Below are 24,325 nucleotides of genomic sequence, written 5' to 3' on the forward strand. Positions count from 1 at the left end.
CCTCATAATGTTGACAAAATAACAGAATGATAAATGACACAATATGTTACTGCAGACTAATTAGGAGTCTTTGTTTGTTTACCTACTACTAAAAGACAAGTTGTCTAGTATGTTCACTATTTTATTTAAGGACTACATAACAATAATAAACATATGTTTCATGTACACTAACATTTTTTGTTCAAATAAAGACAATAATGACATTTTTTGTGGTCCCCTTTATTTAGAAAAGTAGCAGTATCGGAATATACAGGTAAAAGCCAGTAAATTAGAATATTTTGAAAAACTTGATTTATTTCAGTAATTGCATTCAAAAGGTGTAACTTGTACATTATATTTATTCATTGCACACAGACTGATGCATTCAAATGTTTATTTCATTTAATTTTGATGATTTGAAGTGGCAACAAATGAAAATCCAAAATTCCGTGTGTCACAAAATTAGAATATTACTTAAGGCTAATACAAAAAAGGGATTTTTAGAAATGTTGGCCAACTGAAAAGTATGAAAATGAAAAATATGAGCATGTACAATACTCAATACTTGGTTGGAGCTCCTTTTGCCTCAATTACTGCGTTAATGCGGCGTGGCATGGAGTTGATGAGTTTCTGGCACTGCTCAGGTGTTATAAGAGCCCAGGTTGCTCTGATAGTGGCCTTCAACTCTTCTGCGTTTTTGGGTCTGGCATTCTGCATCTTCCTTTTCACAATACCCCACAGATTTTCTATGGGGCTAAGGTCAGGGGAGTTGGCGGGCCAATTTAGAACAGAAATACCATGGTCCGTAAACCAGGCACGGGTAGATTTTGCGCTGTGTGCAGGCGCCAAGTCCTGTTGGAACTTGAAATCTCCATCTCCATAGAGCAGGTCAGCAGCAGGAAGCATGAAGTGCTCTAAAACTTGCTGGTAGACGGCTGCGTTGACCCTGGATCTCAGGAAACAGAGTGGACCGACACCAGCTGGACTGCTGCTGAGTGGTCCAAAGTCATGTTTTCTGACGAAAGCAAATTTTGTATTTCCTTTGGAAATGGAGGTCCCAGAGTCTGGAGGAAGACAGGAGAGGCACAGGATCCACGTTGCCTGAAGTCTAGTGTAAAGTTTCCACCATCAGTGATGGTTTGGGGTGCCATGTCATCTGCTGGTGTCGGTCCACTCTGTTTCCTGAGATCCAGGGTCAACGCAGCCGTCTACCAGCAAGTTTTAGAGCACTTCATGCTTCCTGCTGCTGACCTGCTCTATAGAGATGGAGATTTCAAGTTCCAACAGGACTTGGCGCCTGCACACAGCGCAAAATCTACCCGTGCCTGGTTTACGGACCATGGTATTTCTGTTCTAAATTGGCCCGCCAACTCCCCTGACCTTAGCCCCATAGAAAATCTGTGGGGTATTGTGAAAAGGAAGATGCAGAATGCCAGACCCAAAAACGCAGAAGAGTTGAAGGCCACTATCAGAGCAACCTGGGCTCTCATAACACCTGAGCAGTGCCAGAAACTCATCGACTCCATGCCACGCCGCATTAACGCAGTAATTGAGGCAAAAGGAGCTCCAACCAAGTATTGAGTATTGTACATGCTCATATTTTTCATTTTCATACTTTTCAGTTGGCCAACATTTCTAAAAATCCCTTTTTTGTATTAGCCTTAAGTAATATTCTAATTTTGTGACACACGGAATTTTGGATTTTCATTTGTTGCCACTTCAAATCATCAAAATTAAATGAAATAAACATTTGAATGCATCAGTCTGTGTGCAATGAATAAATATAATGTACAAGTTACACCTTTTGAATGCAATTACTGAAATAAATCAAGTTTTTCAAAATATTCTAATTTACTGGCTTTTACCTGTATATATATATATTTATTTTTTTTATTTTTTTTTATTTTTTTAATGAAGCTATTCATATTTTGTTCTATTTATTTATTGAATATTTACTGTATATATGTATTTTTTATCTTCATAATGTGTTTTAATCGTATTTTACCTTTTATTCTTACTCATGGTTCTTACTATTTTACATGTTTTATTGTTTTTGCTCGCCCTCTGCATCAGGGATTATATCGGCCGTGGCTGTGAGGACGCCTTGTGGCCGTGGTCTGGTGACCTCCTGGTGCAGTGATAGTGCTTTTACCCCCCGGCTCCTCCGTACTCAGCCATGCATTCAACTGTGCTGACATGTTATTGATGACATCGGACATTGTTTTTATGTCTTTAAAGCACTTTGTGTGGCATTTTTTTTTATGAAAGAAAAGCGCTTTATTAGTCAAGTTTTGATAGATTGGTTCATTGATTGATTGACTGAAGCTCCCATTTTGGATTTTCTGACATTTTGAGTGTGGACAACAGAATTAAGAGAGACATCCTTGCAAAAAGCGGAGAATGAGAAGAAGGTGAGCGACGTGCTTGATGAAGCCGTTTGCAGGGAGAAGGTCAGGTTTCAGTCCTTGGCGTTGGTGTAGCTTGACTACTCCTGGAAGAATAGATTGGAAACGGTGGTGAACTGCAAAGGTCTCTGCCTCGCACTGATGTCTCACCCTTTGCCTTTTTGTGAATTCTAAACCTCCTTTTAGCTCTGTTTCCCTGGAAACAATGACATGGTGCATTGTAATGTCACTGATAGTAAACACAGAAGTACTGTTGTGTTTAGGTGGAATGAGATATGATGACTTCATGCATTCTCAAGATGGCATTCATTCAAGCTTCTTTTTGCACAACCTCGGGCAGATCGCCGCTGGTTTGTGCGACCATACACGCTCACATTGGCATTTGACTCCCGCATTTTCCGGACTATAAGGCGCACTTAAAATCCTTTCATTTTCCCAAAACCCGACAGTCCGCCTTATAACCCCGTGCGGCTAATGTACGGAATAATCCTGGTTGTGCTTACTGACCTCGAAGCAATTTTCTTTGGTACATGCTGTAATGATAAGTGTGACCAGTAGATGGCAGTCACACATAAGAGGTACGTGTAAACTGCAAGATGACGCTAGTAAAGTTAAAGTACCAATGATTGTCACATGTGGAAACTCCTTCGGTACACCTCCGTTCCGAACCGAACCCCTCGTACCGAAACGGTTCGATACAAATACACGTACCGTTACACCCTTACCCAACCGTGACAAGCAGACATTATCTAGCGTTTTGTTTCGCAATATTATTAATTATGCAAAAGCAACTTTTCTTATCTTCTGGTACCTGCTGTTTTGCATAAATACTGAAAATTTGCGCGCGTCCGCCATTGTAGTCTGTACCAACACCATAGTCGATACTCTTCTTCTTTTTCTCTATCTTCTTGTTATGTGACATTCATCCTCCACTATTGCCATTCCTAATATAAAGTAGTGTAAAGTTCTTACAAATATAAAGTAGTGTAAAGTTCTTACTAATATAAAGTACCGGTAGTGTAAAGTTCTTACTAATATAAAGTAGTGTAAAGTTCTTACTAATATAAAGTAGTGTAAAGTTCTTACTAATATAAAGTAGTGTAAAGTTCTTACTAATATAAAGTAGTGTAAAGTTCTTCCTAATATAAAGTAGTGTAAAGTTCTTACTTATATCTGTCAGTAAACTCGCCATGAAAGCACTAAAACATACCGGTGTAGTGACTTTACATTATTCACCCAAGGAACTTTTGTTATTAGAGAGTTCCGGTCGGACGGTTTTTCACGGGACACATTTCCGGCGTTGTTGTTGCACAAGTGAGTTGCACTCCCGTGCTTGCACGCTACACCGCTATAACAAAGATGACGGAGAGAAGACGCTGTCGAAGTGGAGGCACGTAAATAAGAGCGCCCACAAAACGGTGCATCCTGAAGAGACTGTCAGAAAGTGACTTGAATATGATGTGTAAAACATCATCTATGCAACATTTTTGAGCAAAGAACCACCATTACATGTTGTGTAGACCACAAGGAAGTCTTTTACATTTAGAAAATAATCAGAATATGACTCCTTTAATGCGCCTTATAATCCGGTGTACCTTTTGTATGGAAATAAACCTGACTAGACCCGCTCATTGGTAGTGTGCCTTATAATTCAGTGTAGGGATGTCCCGATCTGATATTTGGATCGGATCGGCTGCCGATATTTGCCAAAAATTGCGTATCGGCAAGGCATGGGAAAATGCCGATCCAGATCCAGTTTTAAAAAAAACTCCGGTCCGTGTTTTCCAATGCACCGATTTAAATAATACATTCCACTTTTCTGCTGCTCCGTAATTTCCGTTCCGCATTTTCCAGCACACCTTCAACACATCCACAGGTCTGTGAATTCTCACGCAGTTGCTTTTAGCTGCTGGCATTACACGACAGGCTCTTCTCACTCTTTCCTGTGTCTCCCTCTCACAGACAGCAAGCGCACCTTCTTACACACGTCACATACTGGGTCGTCATACGTCACATACGTATACGCCCTCCCCGAGCAGAGAGGTAGCAGCATGGCTAACGTTAGCTGTGATGCTAGCGGAGTTGTGCGAGCAACGCTCCCTCTAAGGTGCTCGCCTGTGCAATTGCGCACTGTTTAAGCGTCCTCTGCGCATAGCAATTATATGCCACGCACAAAATCAAATGAAAAAATAAGCGCATAACAATTTTCGACACACGGACACGACAGAGAAAACAGTTTTCGTCATCATTGTTCAAATATTGTGACGTCTGTCGAGACGCTTATCTCCATTCGGATGACACACGTCCACACCATCAAAATGCCTAGGCAAAAATTTCCACATCAACACCGTATGAAAAAATTAGTGATTTTTTTTAGTTGTGATTTCCTTCTCTGCATGAAAGTTTAAAAGTAGCATATATTAATGCAGTATGAAGAAGAATGTTTTAATGTAGACATGCAAGCCTTGAAAGAAAATGTTGAAAATCAAGACTACATTTCCTGCAAATGGGTGCATTTCTACCCTATATTTTAACTTTAGATTAATTCTCATATCAAACTCTTTTGGCTGTCTTTTTGACACTTACCCTCCACACCCTGGATTATAAATAATGTAAATAATTCAATGTGATTATCTTGTGTGATGACTGTATTATGATGATAGTATATATCTGATAGTATATATCTGTATCATGAATCAATTTAAGTGGACCCCGACTTAAACAAGTGTAAAAACTTATTGGGGTGTTACCATTTAGTGGTCAATTGTACGGAATATGTACTTCACTGTGCAACCTACTAATAAAAGTCTCAATCAATCAATCCAAACACATAGAATCATCATACTGCTGTGATTATATGCATCAAGTGTTCATTCAAGGCTAAGGCAAAATATCCACATATATATATATTGTGTATCGCAATATGGCCTTAAAATATCGCAATATTAAAAAAAGGCCATATCGCCCAGCCCTAGTTCAATGATGCCATTTCTGTTTGTCATGTATCATTTTGTCTATTTTGTGTTTATCCTTGAATAAACAGGTCAGTTTCTTGTTACCAACCATTGTGTATTATTCAAACTCCCCTAATTCAGCTGGCTAGTTGTTATCAAGAGTACTAAAACCCTTTTCAACATGATTCTGACAACTAAGTAGGCTAAATAACTTTAAACTTCAATACATGCTCGGATAGGCCAGTATCGGTCAGTATCGGGATCGGTCAGTATCGGATCGGAAATGCAAAAACTATATCGGTATCAGATCGGAAGTGCAAAAACCTGGATCGGGACATCCCTAATTCAGTGCGCCCTATGGTCCGAAAAATGCGGTAAATATTTTAAGGTGCTGTTTGCAAGTTGCTCAGTTCCATTTTTCAAAGCAAAAACACCAGCGGCTTGTTTGTGTTACCATTAGTGGTTTACCACAACACATTTGTTTTAAAAGCCTGATATCACGCTTAAAATACATTGGAGTAGTTGTCGCCCTGGAGGCAGGCACCTGTGTAAAAGATTAAAAATCTCCTGATGATTGAGGGTACCCCCCCTCATGAAACAGGCCTGTAGAGATGAAATAGTCTTGTGATTTTTTTCCCACACATACATATATATATATATATATATATATATATATATATATATATATATATATATATATATATATATATATACTGCGATGAGGTGGCGACGTGTCCAGGGTGTACCCCGCCTTCCGCCCGATTGTAGCTGAGATAGGCTCCAGCACCCCCGCGACCCCAAAGGCAATAAGCGGTAGAAAATGTATGTATATATATATATATATATATATATATATATATATATATATATATATATATATTTGTGTGTGTAGGTAAAAATGTGTATGTATATGTGTGTATATATATGTATATGTGTATATGTATATAAAGTATATATATATATATGTGTATATATATATTTATATACTTATATGTATGTAAAAATGTGTATGTATATGTGTGTATATATATGTATATGTGTGTATATATATATATATATATGTATATACAGTATATATATGTGTATATATATATATATGTGTGTGTATATATATATATATATATATATATATATATATATATATGTATACACATATTTATATTTGTATATATGTATGCACATTTTTATATATATGTATATATATATATATATATATATATATATATGTATAGCTGAACCATCTAGTTACTTTGAAGTCATTAGTGCAGAAAAGTGTCTTTGGATTCTTTCCTCCCCACCTTGTGTCTTGTGTCTTGTGTCTTGATCCAAGGCCAGCTTTGTCTGTGTCGGAGATGAGCGTGTAAAGAAGGCAACATCCCCCGGGGTTGTGTTTATCTCCGTCCTTTATGTCCTCTTTTATTCACGGACCACGCCTGGCAGTTTCAGAAAAGACCAAGTGCTCGTCTGAAGAACTGGAGAGTATGTTGAGCTAATGTACTGTACTGTGTTTGCTGCAGGGTCCCATCAGAGATGAAAAGCTGCTGGATCCTGATCCTGACCTGTGCCAGACCCAGACCCAGCAGCTGACAGTCCAGCATAGTTTTGTCCAGGAGCATTTCCAGGCTCAGTACAAGTCAGTTGGCCTTTTTATTATAGCTCCACTTTGTTGTGTCTGTGACTTCACACTTGCAGTTCAACATAATAGCACTTCAAGCTCGGACATGGATATCTCCACACTTTTACACACATAATCTACACCAGGGTTGTACAGTTTACCGGTACTAGTATAGTATCACGGTACTAACCAATCAAACACGGTACTATACTATGTTTGAAAAGTACCAGTTCACTATTTATTTATTGTTTTTTACTACTTGACATATATACTTACATCATGTATATATTACATGTTATTATGAATGTTACTAGATACTACATACATACTTACATCATGTATATATGACATGTTATTATGAATGTTACTACATTACATATATACTTACATCATGTATATATTACATGTTATTATGAATGTTACTAGATACGACATCTATACTTACATCATGTATATATGACATGTTATTATGAATGTTACTAGATACTACATATATACTTACATCATGTATATATTACATGTTATTATGAATGTTACTAGATACTACAAATATACTTACATCATGTATATATTACAATGTTATTATGAATGTTACTACATGACATATATACTTACATCGTGTATATATTACATGTTATCATGAATGTTACTACATGACATATATACTTACATCATGTATATATTACATGTTATTATGAATGTTACTACATGACATACATACTTACATCATGTATATTACATGTTTTTATGAATGTTACTACATGACATATATACTTACATCATGTATATATTACATGTTATTATGAATGTTACTAGATACTACATATATACTTACATCATGTATATAATACATGTTATTATGAATGTTACTACATGACACATATACTTACATCATGTATATATTACATGTTATTATGAATGTTACTAGATACTACATATATACTTACATCATGTATACATTACATGTTATTATGAATGTTACTACATGACATATATACTTACATCATGTATATATTACATGTTATTATGAATGTTACTACATGACACATATACTTACATCATGTATATATTACATGTTATTATGAATGTTACTAGATACTACATATATACTTACATCATGTATATATTACATGTTATTATGAATGATTCTACATGACATATATACTTACATCATGTATATATTACATGTTATTATGAATGTTACTACATGACATATATACTTACATCATGTATATATTACATGTTATTATGAATGTTACTACATGACATATATACTTACATCATGTATATATTACATGTTATTATGAATGTTACTAGATACTACATATATACCTACATCATGTATATATTACATGTTATTATGAATGTTACTACATGACATATATACTTACATCATGTATATATTACATGTTATTATGAATGTTACTACATGACATATATACTTACATCATGTATATATTACATGTTATTATGAATGTTACTACATGACATATATACTTACATCATGTATATATTACATGTTATTATGAATGTTACTAGATACTACATATATACCTACATCATGTATATATTACATGTTATTATGAATGTTACTACATGACATATATACTTACATCATGTATATATTACATGTTATTATGAATGTTACTACATGACATATATACTTACATCATGTATATATTACATGTTATTATGAATGTTACTACATGACATATATACTTACATCATGTATATATTACATGTTATTATGAATGTTACTAGATACTACATATATACCTACATCATGTATATATTACATGTTATTATGAATGTTACTACATGACATATATACTTACATCATGTATATATTGCATGTTATTATGAATGTTACTACATGACATATATACTTACATCATGTATATATTACATGTTATTATGAATGTTACTACATGACATATATACTTACATCATGTATACATTACATGTTATTATGAATGTTACTAGATACTACATATATACTTACATCATGTATGTATTACATATTATGAGTTTTACTACATGACACATATATTTACATCATGTATGTATTACATGTTATTATGAATGTTGCGAGATACTACATATATACTTACATCATGTATATATTACATGTTATTATGAATGTTACTACATGACATATCTACTTACATCATGTATATATTACATGTTATTATGAATGTTACTACATGACATATACTTACATCATGTATATATGACATGTTATTATGAATGTTACTACATGACATATATACTTACATCATGTATATATTACATGAATGTTACTACATGACATATATACTTACATCATGTATATATTACATGTTATTATGAATGTTACTACATGACATATATACTTACATCATGTATATATTACATGTTATTATGAATGTTACTACATGACATATACTTACATCATGTATATATGACATGTTATTATGAATGTTACTACATGACATATATACTTACATCATGTATATATTACATGAATGTTACTACATGACATATATACTTACATCATGTATATATTACATGTTATTATGAATGTTACTAGATACTACATATATACTTACATCATGTATATATTACATGTTATTATGAATGTTACTACATAACATATATACTTACATCATGTATATATTACATGTTATTATGAATGTTACTACATGACATATATACTTACATCATGTATATATTACATGTTATTATGAATGTTACTACATGACATATATACTTACATCATGTACATATTACATGTTATTATGAATGATACTACATGACATACATACTTACATCATGCATATATAACATGTTATTATGAATGTTACTACATGACATATATACTTACATCATGTACATATTACATGTTATTATGAATGATACTACATGACATATATACTTACATCATGTATATATTACATGTTATTATGAATGTTACTACATGACATATATACTTACATCATGTATATATTACATGTTATTATGAATGTTACTACATTACATATATATTACATGTTATTATGAATGTTACTACATGACATATATACTTACATCATGTATATATTACATGTTATTATGAATGTTACTACATGACATATATACTTACATCATGTACATATTACATGTTATTATGAATGATACTACATGACATATATACTTGCATCATGTATATTACATGTTTTTATGAATGTTACTACATGACATATATACTTACATCATGTATATATTGCATGTTATTATGAATGTTACTAGATACTACATATATACTTACATCATGTATGTAATACATGTTATTATGAATGTTACTACATGACATATATACTTACATCATGTATATATTACATGTTATTATGAATGTTACTACATGACATATATACTTACATCATGTATATATTACATGTTATTTTGAATGTTACTACATGACATATATACTTACATCATGTATATATTACATGTTATTATGAATGTTACTACATGACATAGATACTTACATCATGCATATATTACATGTTATTATGAATGTTACATATATACTTACATCATGTATATATAAAATATTATGAATGTTACTACATGACATATATACTTACATCATGTATATATTACATGTTATTATGAATGTTACTACATGACATATATACTTACATCATGTTTATATTACATGTTATTATGAATGTTACTACATGACATATATACTTACATCATGTATATATTACATGTTATTATGAATGTTACTACATGACATATATACTTACATCATGTATATATTACATGTTATTATGAATGTTACTACATGACATATATACTTACATCATGTATATATTACATGTTATTATGAATGTTACTACATGACATATATACTTACATCATGTATATATTACATGTTATTATGAATGTTACTACATGACATATATACTTACATCATGTATATATGACATGTTATTATGAATGTTACTACATGACATATATACTTACATCATGTATATATTACATGTTATTATGAATGTTACTAGATACTACATATATACTTACATCATGTATATATTACATGTTATTATGAATGTTACTACATGACATATATACTTACATCATGTATATATTACATGTTATTATGAATGTTACTACATGACATATATACTTACATCATGTATATATTACATGTTATTATGAATGTTACTACACTCCATATATACTTACATCGTGTATATATTACATGTTATTATGAATGTTACTACATGACATACATACTTACATCATGTATATATTACATGTTATTATGAATGTTACTACATGACATATTTACTTACATCATGTATATATTACATATTATGAATGTTACTACATGACATATATACTTACATCATGTATATATTACATGTTATTATGAATGTTACTACATGACATATATATACTTCCATCATGTATATATTACATGTTATTATGAATGTTACTACATGACATACATACTTACATCATGTATATATTACATGTTATTATGAATGTTACTACATGACATATATACTTACATCATGTATATATTACATGTTATTATGAATGTTACTACATGACACATATACTTACATCATGTATATATTACATGTTATTATGAATGTTACTACATGACATATATACTTACATCATGTATATATTACATGTTATTATGAATGTTACTACATGACATATATACTTACATCATATATATATTACATGTTATTATGAATGTTACTACATGATATATATACTTACATCATGTATATATTACATGTTATTATGAATGTTACTACATGACATATATACTTACATCATGTATATATTACATGTTATTATGAATGTTACTACATGACATATATACTTACATCATGTATATATTACATGTTATTATGAATGTTACTAGATACTACATCTATACTTACATCATGTATATATTACATGTTATTATGAATGTTTCTAAATGACATATATACTTACATCATGTATATATTACATGTTATTATGAATGTTACTACATGACATATATACTTACATCATGTATATATTACATGTCATTATGAATGTTACTACATGACATATATACTTACATCATGTATATAATACATGTTATTATGAATGTTACTACATGACATATATACTTACATCATGTATATATTACGTTATTATGAATGTTACTACATGACATATATACTTACATCATGTATATATTACATGTTATTATGAATGTTACTACATGACATATATACTTACATTATGTATATATTACATGTTATTATGAATGTTACTACATGACATATATACTTACATCATGTATATATTACATGTTATTATGAATGTTACTAGATACTACATATATACTTACATCATGCATATATTACATGTTATTATGAATGTTGCTACATGACACATATACTTACATCATGTATATATTACATGTTATTATGAATGTTAGTAGATACTACATATATACTTACATCATGTATAACATGTTATTATGACTGTTACTACATGACATATATACTTACATCATGTACAGTATATATTACATGTTATTATGAATGTTACTACATGACATATATACTTACATCATGTATATATTAATGTTATTATGAATTATACTACATGACATATATACTTACATCATGTATACATTACATGTTATTATGAATGTTACTACATGACATGTATACTTACATCATGTATATATTACATGTTATTATGAATGTTACTACATGACATATATACTTACATCATGTATATATTACATGTTATTATGAATGTTACTAGATACTACATATATACCTACATCATGTACATATTACATGTTATTATGAATGTTACTACATGACATATATACTTACATCATGTATATATTGCATGTTATTATGAATGTTACTACATGACATATATACTTGCATCGTGTATATATTACATGTTATTATGAATGTTACTACATTACATATGTGATCAAATTGCCCCTTTTGATGATCAGATTATTGCTTAGTTTGTGGGTTAGGGTTAGTAGGGTTAGGGTTAGGGTTCTACACCCGGGCTAGAGTTAGGAGTACGGGTTAGGGTTCTACACCAGGGCTAGAGTTAGGAGTAAGGGTTAGGGTTCTACACCAGGGCTAGGGTTAAGGGTAAAGGTTAGGGTTCTACACCAGGGCAAGGGTTAGGGGTAAGGGTTAGGGTTCTACACCAGGGCAAGGGTTAGGGGTAAGGGTTAGGGTTCTACACCAGGGCAAGGGTTAGGGGTAAGGGTTAGGGTTCTACACCAGGGCAAGGGCAAGGGTTAGGGGTAAGGGTTAGGGTTCTACGCTAGGGTTAGGGTTGTACACCAGGGCAAACTCCGATATCTCTATGACTGTCAATCAAAACCTAGCATGATTATCGTATGTAAGACATGTAAATACGACTCTATTGGAGGTTGTTGTGGAGTGAAAACACTTGCTTATATAATAATATAATGCTTGCACCATTAAGACTTCATTCTCCAGGTTTTCAACAATCCTAGAACTCATTAAATTCCTAATCCCTTCCGTCAAAAATGCACTGCTTTTCCTCTCAATGTCCTCCCACATTACATCGCCAGAGACTTTTTGGACTAGTTTATCGCGGCCATTTCAAGCGGAGGCACCTTCAAAGCTTGCGTTTGCAGGGATTTACTCCACCCTATAATAGATGAATGGTGCTGCACCTCAGATAGCTGGAGGTCCACCTGACAAACTACTCGCTGGTCTTCACCGTCACCCCAACAACCGCAGTAAAGATGACTTCAAAAGGCCCTTTCATTGTGCTATCTGGAGGATTGGTCAGGTAAAGGTTGGTACCTGACAAGATAGCATTACACTCACACAGATTCATGGACGCTTTAAAGGAATGTTGACCTAAATACTATTATTTGTTTACCCTTGAGAACAACCGCTCACGTTCATTTCTGTACACTTTATGCCAGGACTGTCCTAGCTTGTCTCCATACAAATATTTTGGTACCAGTACCAAAATGTATTTTGATAATTTCCCAAATAAAGGGGACAGGCCCGGCCCTAACCAATGTGGCGCCCTAGGCAAGATTTTAGGTGGCGCCCCCCCACATCGGCAGTGAAGTGTATATACTCACAAGAACCCGAATAGCTTTGTCTTTGACCTTTTTTTTTTTACTTACAACTATACCTAATATATAAAAGGGTGGAAAAGTGACTATTACCTGCAGGGCAAACATTGAAACGACGTGGTCGCATAGTGATGCGGGTGTGGTTCTCCCAAGGATGCAGACGGCTTCGGACACAGCTTGCAGGTAGGAAAAATGATTTATTTAAAATATAAATAATATGATGAATAAACAAAAGGGCTAGCGTGGGAGCTAGCAAACCAAAAGAGCCTAGCGTGAGAACTAGTAGCTAAGAAACAGTAAATAATCGTCGTCATCAGTTGTGTGAGAACAAACTACGAAGCCAGACAGAGTGAGGCCAGAGCAAAGACTAAATAGCCCTCTGATTAGTGCCCGGGCAACAGGTGCGCGTCCCGAACACTAACCAGAGGCAGGTGAAAGTAATCAGCTGACATGGCAACTGAACACAAACAAAATCAAATGTGCTGAAAACATATGTGACGAGAAACATAAACAAACTATGATCCGTGCAGCGGATCGTAACAAACATTAGCTAACCAGAAGGCAATAACAATGTAAACAAAAAACAGCTGCTTAAAAGATCTAATACAAATGTCCCTGAGGAATGTAAGGTGGGAGTACTGTAATTACCTAACGTTACATTATTATTTTCCATAACAATTTAGCCCCCTCCACAATATTAACCCGACGTTAAAACAGAACTAGCTATTTATTGATTAGCAATTGCCGAATCATGTAACATTAGCTTAATGCTAAAAAGCCAGGTTACTATCACATTCTGTAACAGACAAATAATTTCATGTAGGCTAACGTTACCTACCTGCTACCTCTGTCTTTTCTCGTTTCTCCTCCTCGAGTCATACCAAAGACTATAAAAATGGGACCCATTATCTCCTTGTTTGGCACTCAGCATCAAAGGTTGGAATTGGGGGTTAAATCACCAAAAAATGATTCCCGGGCGCGGCCACCGCTGCTGCTCACTGCTCTCCTCACCTCCCAGTGGGTGATCAAGGGTGATGGGTCAAATGCAGAGACTAATTTCGCCACACCTAGTGTGTGTGTGACAATCATTGGTACTTTAACTTTAACTTTTTTTCTTTTCTCTTTTTTCTTCCCTGGGCACCTGACAGTTTTGGCCGTTTTGACATCTTGTGTTGATTTTTTTGATGTGGTGACGTCCAAAAAGAGTCATGATACGGGAAGGGAGGGGGCGCACCGTGCAAGGGGGGGGGGGGGCGTAATGTTGTAACAAATAATATTTCTATTAAATAGGCTTTACTTTGCATTTTAATTAACGTGGGGTTATTTTTTTGTATTTAGAAATAATAGTACCAACTTTTTTTTTCTTCTTTTTTTTTTCTCCAACATTTGTGGCACTGGCGTGGCGCCCCCTGATGGACGGCGCCCTTAGCATTTGCCTATACGGCCTATGCCACGGGCCGGCCCTGGATCCGATACCAAGTAGTTACAGGATCATACATTGGTCATATTCAAAGTCCTCATGTGTCCTGAGTTTATAAACACAATATGAGTGTTAAAATGGGATGTAATCATAGTAGTATCGACTAGATACGCTCTTGTACTTGGTATCATTACAGTGGATGTCAGGTGTAGATCCACCCATGGCATTTGTTTACATTGTGACGGTGGTGAGCTATTGTATCCTCCTACAGTGTGTAGTGAAGCATGTTTAGATATTCCTCGTCCTCCAGTGATAATGGAACTTGTAAGAAACATACTTTATTTGTCGCCATGGAGACGAGAATTAGTGATTTAGAAGTAGCTAAAACACTGTGGATGGACGTTAGCCGCTAACTAGCTAGCCATGTCTTAAAGCAGCTCTTCCTGAGGGTGTTTCAGTGTTATAACTTCACCTTTATCTTGACTTTTTACACCAAAATGCGTCCATTCTCCCTTTTCTGTCTACACACTGTGTCTGCTTGTAAGTACTCTGTGTGTGTGCGCTGCCCAACATGCTCCTCTGCTCGTAAAACCAGCAATGTCATGACGTGACGGCGCACCGTCATGCCCGGGAACCGGTACTTTATAGTACGGTTTTTGATTCATTAATAGCGCGTACTATACTAGTACCGGTATACCGTACAACCCTAGTGACGACCTTCTTAAAGTTTTGTAATCAATCAGAAATATCAAGCAGCTAAAATCATGCACTAATGGATTTAGTTGGGTGTAACTTATACTTTTTTTTATGGTGTTTGGACATTTTTCTTATCTACAAAGTTCAATGAGCAGGTTGTTACGTGTGACCATCTGTGTTGACGTTTCTTTTTTTTTTTTGTGCACTATGACTAGGGAAGGTTGTTTGGATTTTGTCATATAAATACATGCTGTGCTGTTATAATAAAGTACATTTAAAGATGCTTTTGGGAGTCCTTATGCAATGGGACATAAGGACCTATTGTTATTCTAAGGTTTTATTATTATTCTTTATTATTGTTCCGCAGCTTTGCGCACTACTTTGACCCCCTTAACATGCTTCAAAACTCACCAAATTTGACGCACACATAAATAAACTCGAACAAAACTCTTTGGTAAAAACACCAAACCCCAAAACTCAAAATTGCGCTCTAGCGCCCCCTACAAAGTAAACTTTTTCTAACTCCCAGTACGAATGTCGTAGAGACATGAAACAAAAACCTCTATGTAGGTCTCACTTAGACTTAAATTTTATTCATTTATTTCCTCGGCCAAAAATCTACAGGAAGTTTGCTATTCCCCCTTCAACACTAAATTTGAGTAAAAACAGTCACTTTTGCCTCTTTGAGCTGCAATTTGACCCCCTTAACATGCTTCAAAACTCACCAAACTGGACGCACACATCAGGACTGGCAGAAATTGCGATCTAATAAAAATATTAAATAATAAATAAAAAATTAAAAAATTGCGCTCTACAGCAATTTTTGAATAAAACGGAGAAAAAACTGCTCCTCGGAAGAAAAAAACGACAAAACTGCCTGTAACTCCCACTGGGAAGGTCGGAGAGACATGAAACAAAAACCTCTCCGTAGGTCTCACTTAGACCTACATTTCATAAATTGACAACCCCCAGCAAAAATATACAGGAAGTTTGCTATTCCCCCTTCAAAACAACTTTTTTGTAAAAACCGGTCACCTTTCTTCAAACATTATCTCCTCTGAGCGTGTTTGTCGTTTCGGCTTCAAACTAACACAGGAGAGTGATTGAACCCTTCTGATTAAAAGTTATTGAAAGAGTTTTAATAACTGCTCCGGTTTTGATTTTATGACCCTTCAAAGAACCGCTGCGCTGATGCTGCTGCACTGCTGTTTTTTTTAAGATGGCTGCTTAAAAGCAGGAAGCACCAGCATGCCCACACTATGCAGACAAGGTAGGTACACTAGACAAAAGTCTTGGGACACTTCAGACTAAAAGTAGACAAAAGTATTGGGACACTTAGGACTAGCACCTGCCAAATACGCGGGCCCGACCAACGCTGCTTGCAGCTTAAATTTTTACTTGTTACCTGTTTTTGTGTATTTGTGATCTGCATAAATCCCGAAAATGTGAAATCAAACCATGGAGGCATGGCTGAGATATTCATCAAACAATCTTGCCTTCTTCCAAACTTGCTCCAAACGTGGAATTTGAGACTTGAGTGACATATTTTGCTTTAGTCATGCCAGCGGATATCTCCATATATGGTAGAGGTTTATCCGAAAAACTTTGCGCAAGTTCGCCATTTTTTTTTTCAGCTGTAGTCCAAAGATGAAGTCAATAAGTACCTTATTTTTCTCTATCCAATTGTTGTGGGGCAGACTGGCTCGTACATGCACATGCACATGCTGTGAAACAAAATCCAAGCACCACCCTTACATGTTATTTAGACCACAAAGAAGTGTTTTAACTAGAGCTGATTAGATAAATCACATTCTTAAATGTGCATAATTCACATTTGCTTAAGAATATCCCCCAATATTTGCACACAAATGCAATTTTCACAGGAACATTTGTCAATGTTTTATTAGACATCGATTTACTCAAAACTTGATGAGAGTATAGTAAGAATTAAGTGCACATTTTGGAATTCTGTGCAATAATATAGCAAGGAATAGCTAAACATGCTTCACTACACAGGAGGATACTGGTTTCTGGGTGTTGTTGATAAATGGCTTTGGCTTTGCATAGTAGAGTTTTAACTTGCACTTACAGATGTAGCGACCAACTGTAGTTACTGACAGTGGTTTTCTGAAGTGTTCCTGAGCCCATGTGGTGATATCATTTACACACTGATGTCGCTTTTTGATGCAGTACCGCCTAAGGGATCCAAGGTGTGTAATATCATGGCTTACGTGCAGTGATTTCTCCAGATTCTCCGAACCTTTTGATGATATTACGGAGCGTAGATGGTGAAATCCCGAAATTCCTTGTTGAGAAATGTTGTTCTTAAACAATTTGCTCAGGCATTTGTCGACAAAGTGGTGACCCTCGCCCCCGTCCTTGTTTGTGAATGACTGAGCATTTCATGGAAGCTGCTTTTACACCCAATCATGGCACCCACCTGTTCCCAATTAGCCTGTTCACCTGTGGGATGTTCCAAATAAGTCTTTGATGAGCATTCCTCAACTTTCTCACTCTTTTTTTGCCACTTGTGCCAGCTTTTTTGAAACATGTTGCAGTCATCACATTCCAAATGAGCTAATATTTGTAAAAAAAAATAACAAAGCTTTCTCAGTGTGAACATGAAATATATGTTGCTCCACTTTGGAGCAACATATGTTGCAATCCAAGCAACGTTACCATGGACGCCCCTGCTTATTTAAGACCCACTTTTATTCTCTGGCTTTTAACACTACGTGAGTTGTGTGGTCCTCTGTTGTCCTCTGTGTTTTTAAAATTGTGATTTCTATTTACTGTTTTAATTGGTTTTACCCTTTAAAATCGTTTTTAGTCATATTTATTTGATATTGTTTTTAATTGTGTTTAATATTGTTGTGCAACACTTTGGAAACATTTTGTTGTTTAAATGTGCTATATAAATAAAGTGGATTGCATTGGATTGGATTATTTCAGCAAGACAATGCCAAGCCAGGTGTTGCAACAGCGTGGCTTCGTAGTAAAAGAGTGCGGGTACTAGACTGGCCTGCCTGTAGTCCAGACATTGAAAATGTGTGAAGGCTAAAATATGAGAAGGGAGACTGTTGAACAACTTAAGCTGTACATCAAGCAAGAATGGGAAAGAATTCCACTTCAAGAATGTGTCTCCTCAGTTCCCAAACCTTTACTGAGTGTTGTTAAAAGGAAAGGCCATGTAACACACTGGTAAAAATGCCTTTAATGCAATGTGTTGCTGTCATTAAATTCTAAATGAAGGATTATTTGCAAAAATAGCAAAGTTTCTCAGTGTGAACATGAAATATCTTGTCTTTGCAGTCTATTCAATTGAATATAAGTTGAAAAGGATTTGTTGTATTCTCTTTTTATTGACCATTTACACAACCTGACAACTTCACTGCTTTTGGCTTTTGTATCTAAAGTTCCAGTGGAGTGTGTTTTGAAATGAAGTTGGCCGCTGAGCACACACCTCTCTGACTATCATCACACTGCCGTGTGAGCTGATCACAGACAGTGTGACGATGGTAAGGTGTGGTCAAAACAATGTGTTACATCTTCATTTATTATTAACTTTTTTTTTTTTATTATTCCCATGTGTTATAACGCGTTTACATTGACAGCCCTATAGTTTTAACGTAGAAAAAAAAAGATCACAATATGAGCCCTAAATTGGTTAGTGTTTTTAAAAGATACCCCTCTCAGACTTTTGTTCAGTTCCTCGCAGCTCGGTGAGACTTCCAATAATACGTGTCATCGTCTGCTTCCTAATTGCTCAAATATCTTAGCTCTGACACTTTAGGCGGCCCTCACTACTTACCAACAAACCCAAGCATAGATCTTGTGTTGTGTGGACCTGATAGATCTAAGACCGAGACCGTAATGCCCTAAACTGATTAATGTCTCATCTGATTTCCTCTGAAGTCTCTGTTAGTCAGTAACACTTCACTCCGCGGTGTCTTGTGCAATGTAAAGCTACATCAACAATCCACAGACCCTATAATTACCCTTGCTGGAGCCCACTATTCAATCATCATAACCATGTTACAAAACTACACAAGTTACAGTAAATCATTGCCCAAATAAACTCAACTTTATTGCTCTAATCTGTCAGATAGAAGACTCAAACATGAATCTTAGTTGGATATTCAAGCTTTGGATTGTCTCCGGGCATCAAATTGATGGCAATATCTAAGTCTGTGAGCACAAACTGATGAACCTCGTCTACGATGGTCTGAACAGTCCAGTTACGATCCATTCTACGCCCTGAGAGTACCAAGACCTGGATCAACCAGATGAGGTGTGAATGCTCCAATGCTGAAGTTGAACTGAAATGCTGACAGAATGTAGTATGAATGTTGGAATGGTTTCAATGTTGAAGAGGTTGAATTTCCAGGAAAACTGGAATTTGGTTTGGATCTTTGGAAAGTGTTAGTTTGAATGTCCAGGATGAGTGGAATGTGTTGAAGGTGGAATGGTTCGAATAGGTTGAAAAATGTGGGAATTGTGCAAGTGTGAAACATGGATGGGGAAAATGTCCCTAAAAACTGAGAGTTCTAGGAAATCCGGGAATTTTTTATTTATTTTTTTACAATTGTTGAAAGGGAGCACACAATTCCTGAACAGGCTGAATATTTTGAAGATGGAAGGGTTTGAATCGGATAAAACTTGTGGGAGTTGTGGAACTTTGAAAAATGTCCCATTCTTTTCAATGGGAATTTCATGGGAATTTGGGAATTTTTGGGGAAAAGCAAAAAAAAAAAGTGAATGTTCTGAATGGTTGGTGTTGGATTTTTTTCAAATCGGTCGAGAAATGCTGAAGTAGTAAAAAAAATTTTGGAGAAATGGTATTACGAAATTCCTGGAATTTCGGGAAGTTTTCCAGTTCAAAAATCAACTTTGTTTTTTATCCTGACTAAGAGGAATGATTTGTCGGTGGAACGGTTGAAGTGGGTTGGAAAATGTGGAAGGAGTAGTCGCCAGGAAAAAGGGTGAAAAAAGGGTTTGAAAAAAACGGGAATTCTGGGAATTCTTAGAATTGTTTTGAAGTTGAAAAAATGATAGTTTGAATGTCCAGGATGAGTGGAATGTGTTGAAGGTGGAATGGTTTGAATAGGTTGGAAAATGTGGGAATTGTGCAAGTGTGAAACATGGATAATTCATTCTGGATGGGGAAAATGTCCCTAAAAACTGATAAGTCTAGGAAATCCGGGAATTTTTTTTTTTTTTTTTTTACAATTGTTGAAAGGGAGCACACAATTCCTGAACAGGCTGAATATTTTGAAGATGGAAGGGTTTGAATCAAATAAAACTTGTGGGAGTGGTGGAACTTTGAAAAATGTCCCATTCTTTTCAATGGGAGATTCATGGGAATTTGGGAAAAGAGGGAATTTTTGGGAAAAAGCAAAAAAAAAAAAAAAAAAAAGTGAATGTTGGTGTTGGATTTTTTTCAAATCGGTCGAGAAATGTTGAAATAGTAAAAAAAAATAATTGAGAAATGGTATTACAGAATTCCTGGAATTTCGGGAATTTTTCCAGTTCAAAAAACGTTGTTTTTTGTCCTAACTAAGAGGAATGATTTGTCGGTGGAACGGTTGAAGTGGGTTGTAAAATGTGGAAGGAATAGTCTCCAGGAAAAAGGGTGAAAAAAACGGGAATTCTGGGAATTCTTAGAATTGTTTTGAAATTGAAAAAATGATAGTTTGAATGTCCAGGATGTCATGTCTGTGTGATCATGTTTTGTTTTAGTAATGTTCGGTTTAAATTTTGGACTTTTTGTGCACTTTTTGTTTTGTCACCATAGCAACCATTAGTTTCACCTGTCACGTCACGCACCTGTTCCACGTTTGGACTCATTGTGCACTCTTGTCACCATAGCAACCATTAGTTTTCACCTGTCACGTCACACACCTGTTTCACGTTTTGAGTCACGCACCTGCTTTCACTAATCATGTCCATAGTATTTAAGTTCATTCATTTTCTGTTGTTCGTTTCTGACGACATCACCACATTTATGCTCCTGCACACTCTCCACACCCTGATGACCCTTGCTACTCTTTTTTTTCATGCCGGTTCCATGCCAAGTAAGTTTTTGTTTGTTAAGCCACAGTTAGTGTTTTGTTTAATTGTTCATAGTTTCTGCCAATGTGCAAGTTTTGTGTTTAAAGTCTAGTTTTATTCTCCGCCACTGTGCGCGCTTTTTGTTTATTCCTTTTTTGATAGTTTAAAATAAATAATGTCTTCACCTTCACGCCATGTCTGGTCCAAATGCTCATTTGCACCACGGGAGAACAAACCAAGCCAAAGTCCCAGTCTTGACACAGGATGAGTGGAATGTGTTGAAGGTGGAATGGTTTGAATAGGTTGAAAAATGTGGGAATTGTGCAAGTGTGAAAAATGGATAATTAATTCTGAATAGGGGAAATGTCTCTAAAAACTGAGAATTCTCGGAAATCCGGGAATTTTTTTTTTTTTTACAATTGTTGAAAGGGAGCACACAATTCCTGAACAGGCTGAATATTTTGAAGATGGAAGGGTTTGAATCAAATAAAACTTGTGGGAGTTGTGGAGCTTTGAAAAATGTCCCATTCTTTTCAATGGGAATTTCATGGAAATTTGGGGAAAAGAGGGAATTTTTGGGAAAAAGCACCAAAAAAAAGTGAATGTTCTGAATGACTTTAAATGGTTGGTGTTGGATTTTTTTTCAAATCGGTCGAGAAATGTTGAAATAGTAAAAAAAAAAAATGTACAAATGGTATTACGGAATTCCTGGAATTTCTGGAATTTTTCCAGTTCAAAAAACAACTTTGTTTTTGTCCTGACTAAGAGGAATGATTTGTCGGTGGAACGGTTGAAGTGGGTTGGAAAATGTGGAAGAAATAGTCTCCAGGAAAAAGGGTGAAAAAAACGGGAATTCTGAAATTCTTAAAAGTGTTTTGAAGTTGAAAAAATGATAGTTTGAATGTCCAGGATGAGTGGAATGTGTTGAAGGTGGAATGGTTTGAATAGGTTGAAAAATGTGGGAATTGTGCAAGTGTGAAAAATGGATAATTAATTCTGAATGGTGAAAATGTCCCTAAAAACTGATAATTCTAGGAAATCCGGGAATTTTTTTTTTTTTACAATTGTTGAAAGGGAGCACACAATTCCTGAACAGGCTGAATATTTTGAAGTTGGAAGGGTTTGAATCGAATATAACGTGTGGGAGTTGTGGAACTTTGAAAAATGTCCCATTCTTTTCAATGGGAATTTCATGGGAATTTTGGGAAAAGAGGACATTTTTTGGAAAATGCAAAAATAATTTGAATGTTCTGAATGACTGAATGGTTGGTGTTGGATTTTTTTCAAATCGGTCGAGAAATGTTGAAGTTGTAACATTTTTATTTGAGAAATGGTATTAGGGAATTCCTGGAATTTTGGGAATTTTTCCAATTCAAAAAAACAACTTTGTTTTCTGTCCTGACTAAGAGGAATGATTTGTCGGTGGAACGGTTGAAGTGGGTTGGAAAATGTGGAAGGAGTAGTTGCCAGAAAAAAGGGTTTGAAAAACAACGGGAATTCTGGGAATTCTTAAAAAAAAATTGGACTTGAAAAAATGGTAGTTTGAATGTCCAGGATGAGTGGAATGTGTTGAAGGTGGAATGGTTTGAATAGGTTGAAAAATGTGGGAATTGTGCAAGTGTGAAAAATGGCTAATTAATTCTGAGTGGTGAAAATGTCCCTAAAAACTGAGAATTCTAGGAAATCTGGGAATTATTTTTTTTTACAATTGTTGAAAGGGAGCACACAATTCCTGAACAGGCTGAATATTTTGAAGATGGAAGGGTTTGAATCGAATAAAACTTGTGGGAGTGGTGGAACTTTGAAAAATGTCCCATTCTTTTCAATGGGAATTTCATGGGAATTTGGGAAAAGAGGGAATTTTTGGGAAAAAGCAACAAAAAAAAAGTGAATGTTGGTGTTGGATTTTTTTCAAATCGGTCGAGAAATGTTGAAATAGTAAAAAAAAAAAATTGAGAAATGGTATTACAGAATTCCTGGAATTTCGGGAATTTTTCCAGTTCAAAAAACAACTTAGTTTTTTGTCCTGACTAAGAGGAATGATTTGTCGGTGGAACGGTTGAAGTGGGTTGGAAAATGTGGAAG

General features: G+C 34.9%; 1 protein-coding gene across 1 annotated transcript in view; it reads left to right on the forward strand.

Annotated features, from left to right (window-relative positions):
- Positions 1 to 24,325, forward strand: part of usp43b (ubiquitin specific peptidase 43b) — a 248,565-nt gene that overhangs the window by 110,821 nt on the left and 113,419 nt on the right. Inside the window, exon 3 of the mRNA XM_061973859.2 lies at positions 6,856 to 6,971. Within this exon, the coding sequence (XP_061829843.2) occupies positions 6,856 to 6,971 (116 nt within the window). The remainder of the gene's footprint in view (positions 1 to 6,855; positions 6,972 to 24,325) is intronic.

The sequence above is a fragment of the Nerophis lumbriciformis genome, linkage group LG22 (assembly GCF_033978685.3).
Source record: "Nerophis lumbriciformis linkage group LG22, RoL_Nlum_v2.1, whole genome shotgun sequence".
Taxonomy (NCBI): Eukaryota; Metazoa; Chordata; class Actinopteri; order Syngnathiformes; family Syngnathidae; genus Nerophis; species Nerophis lumbriciformis.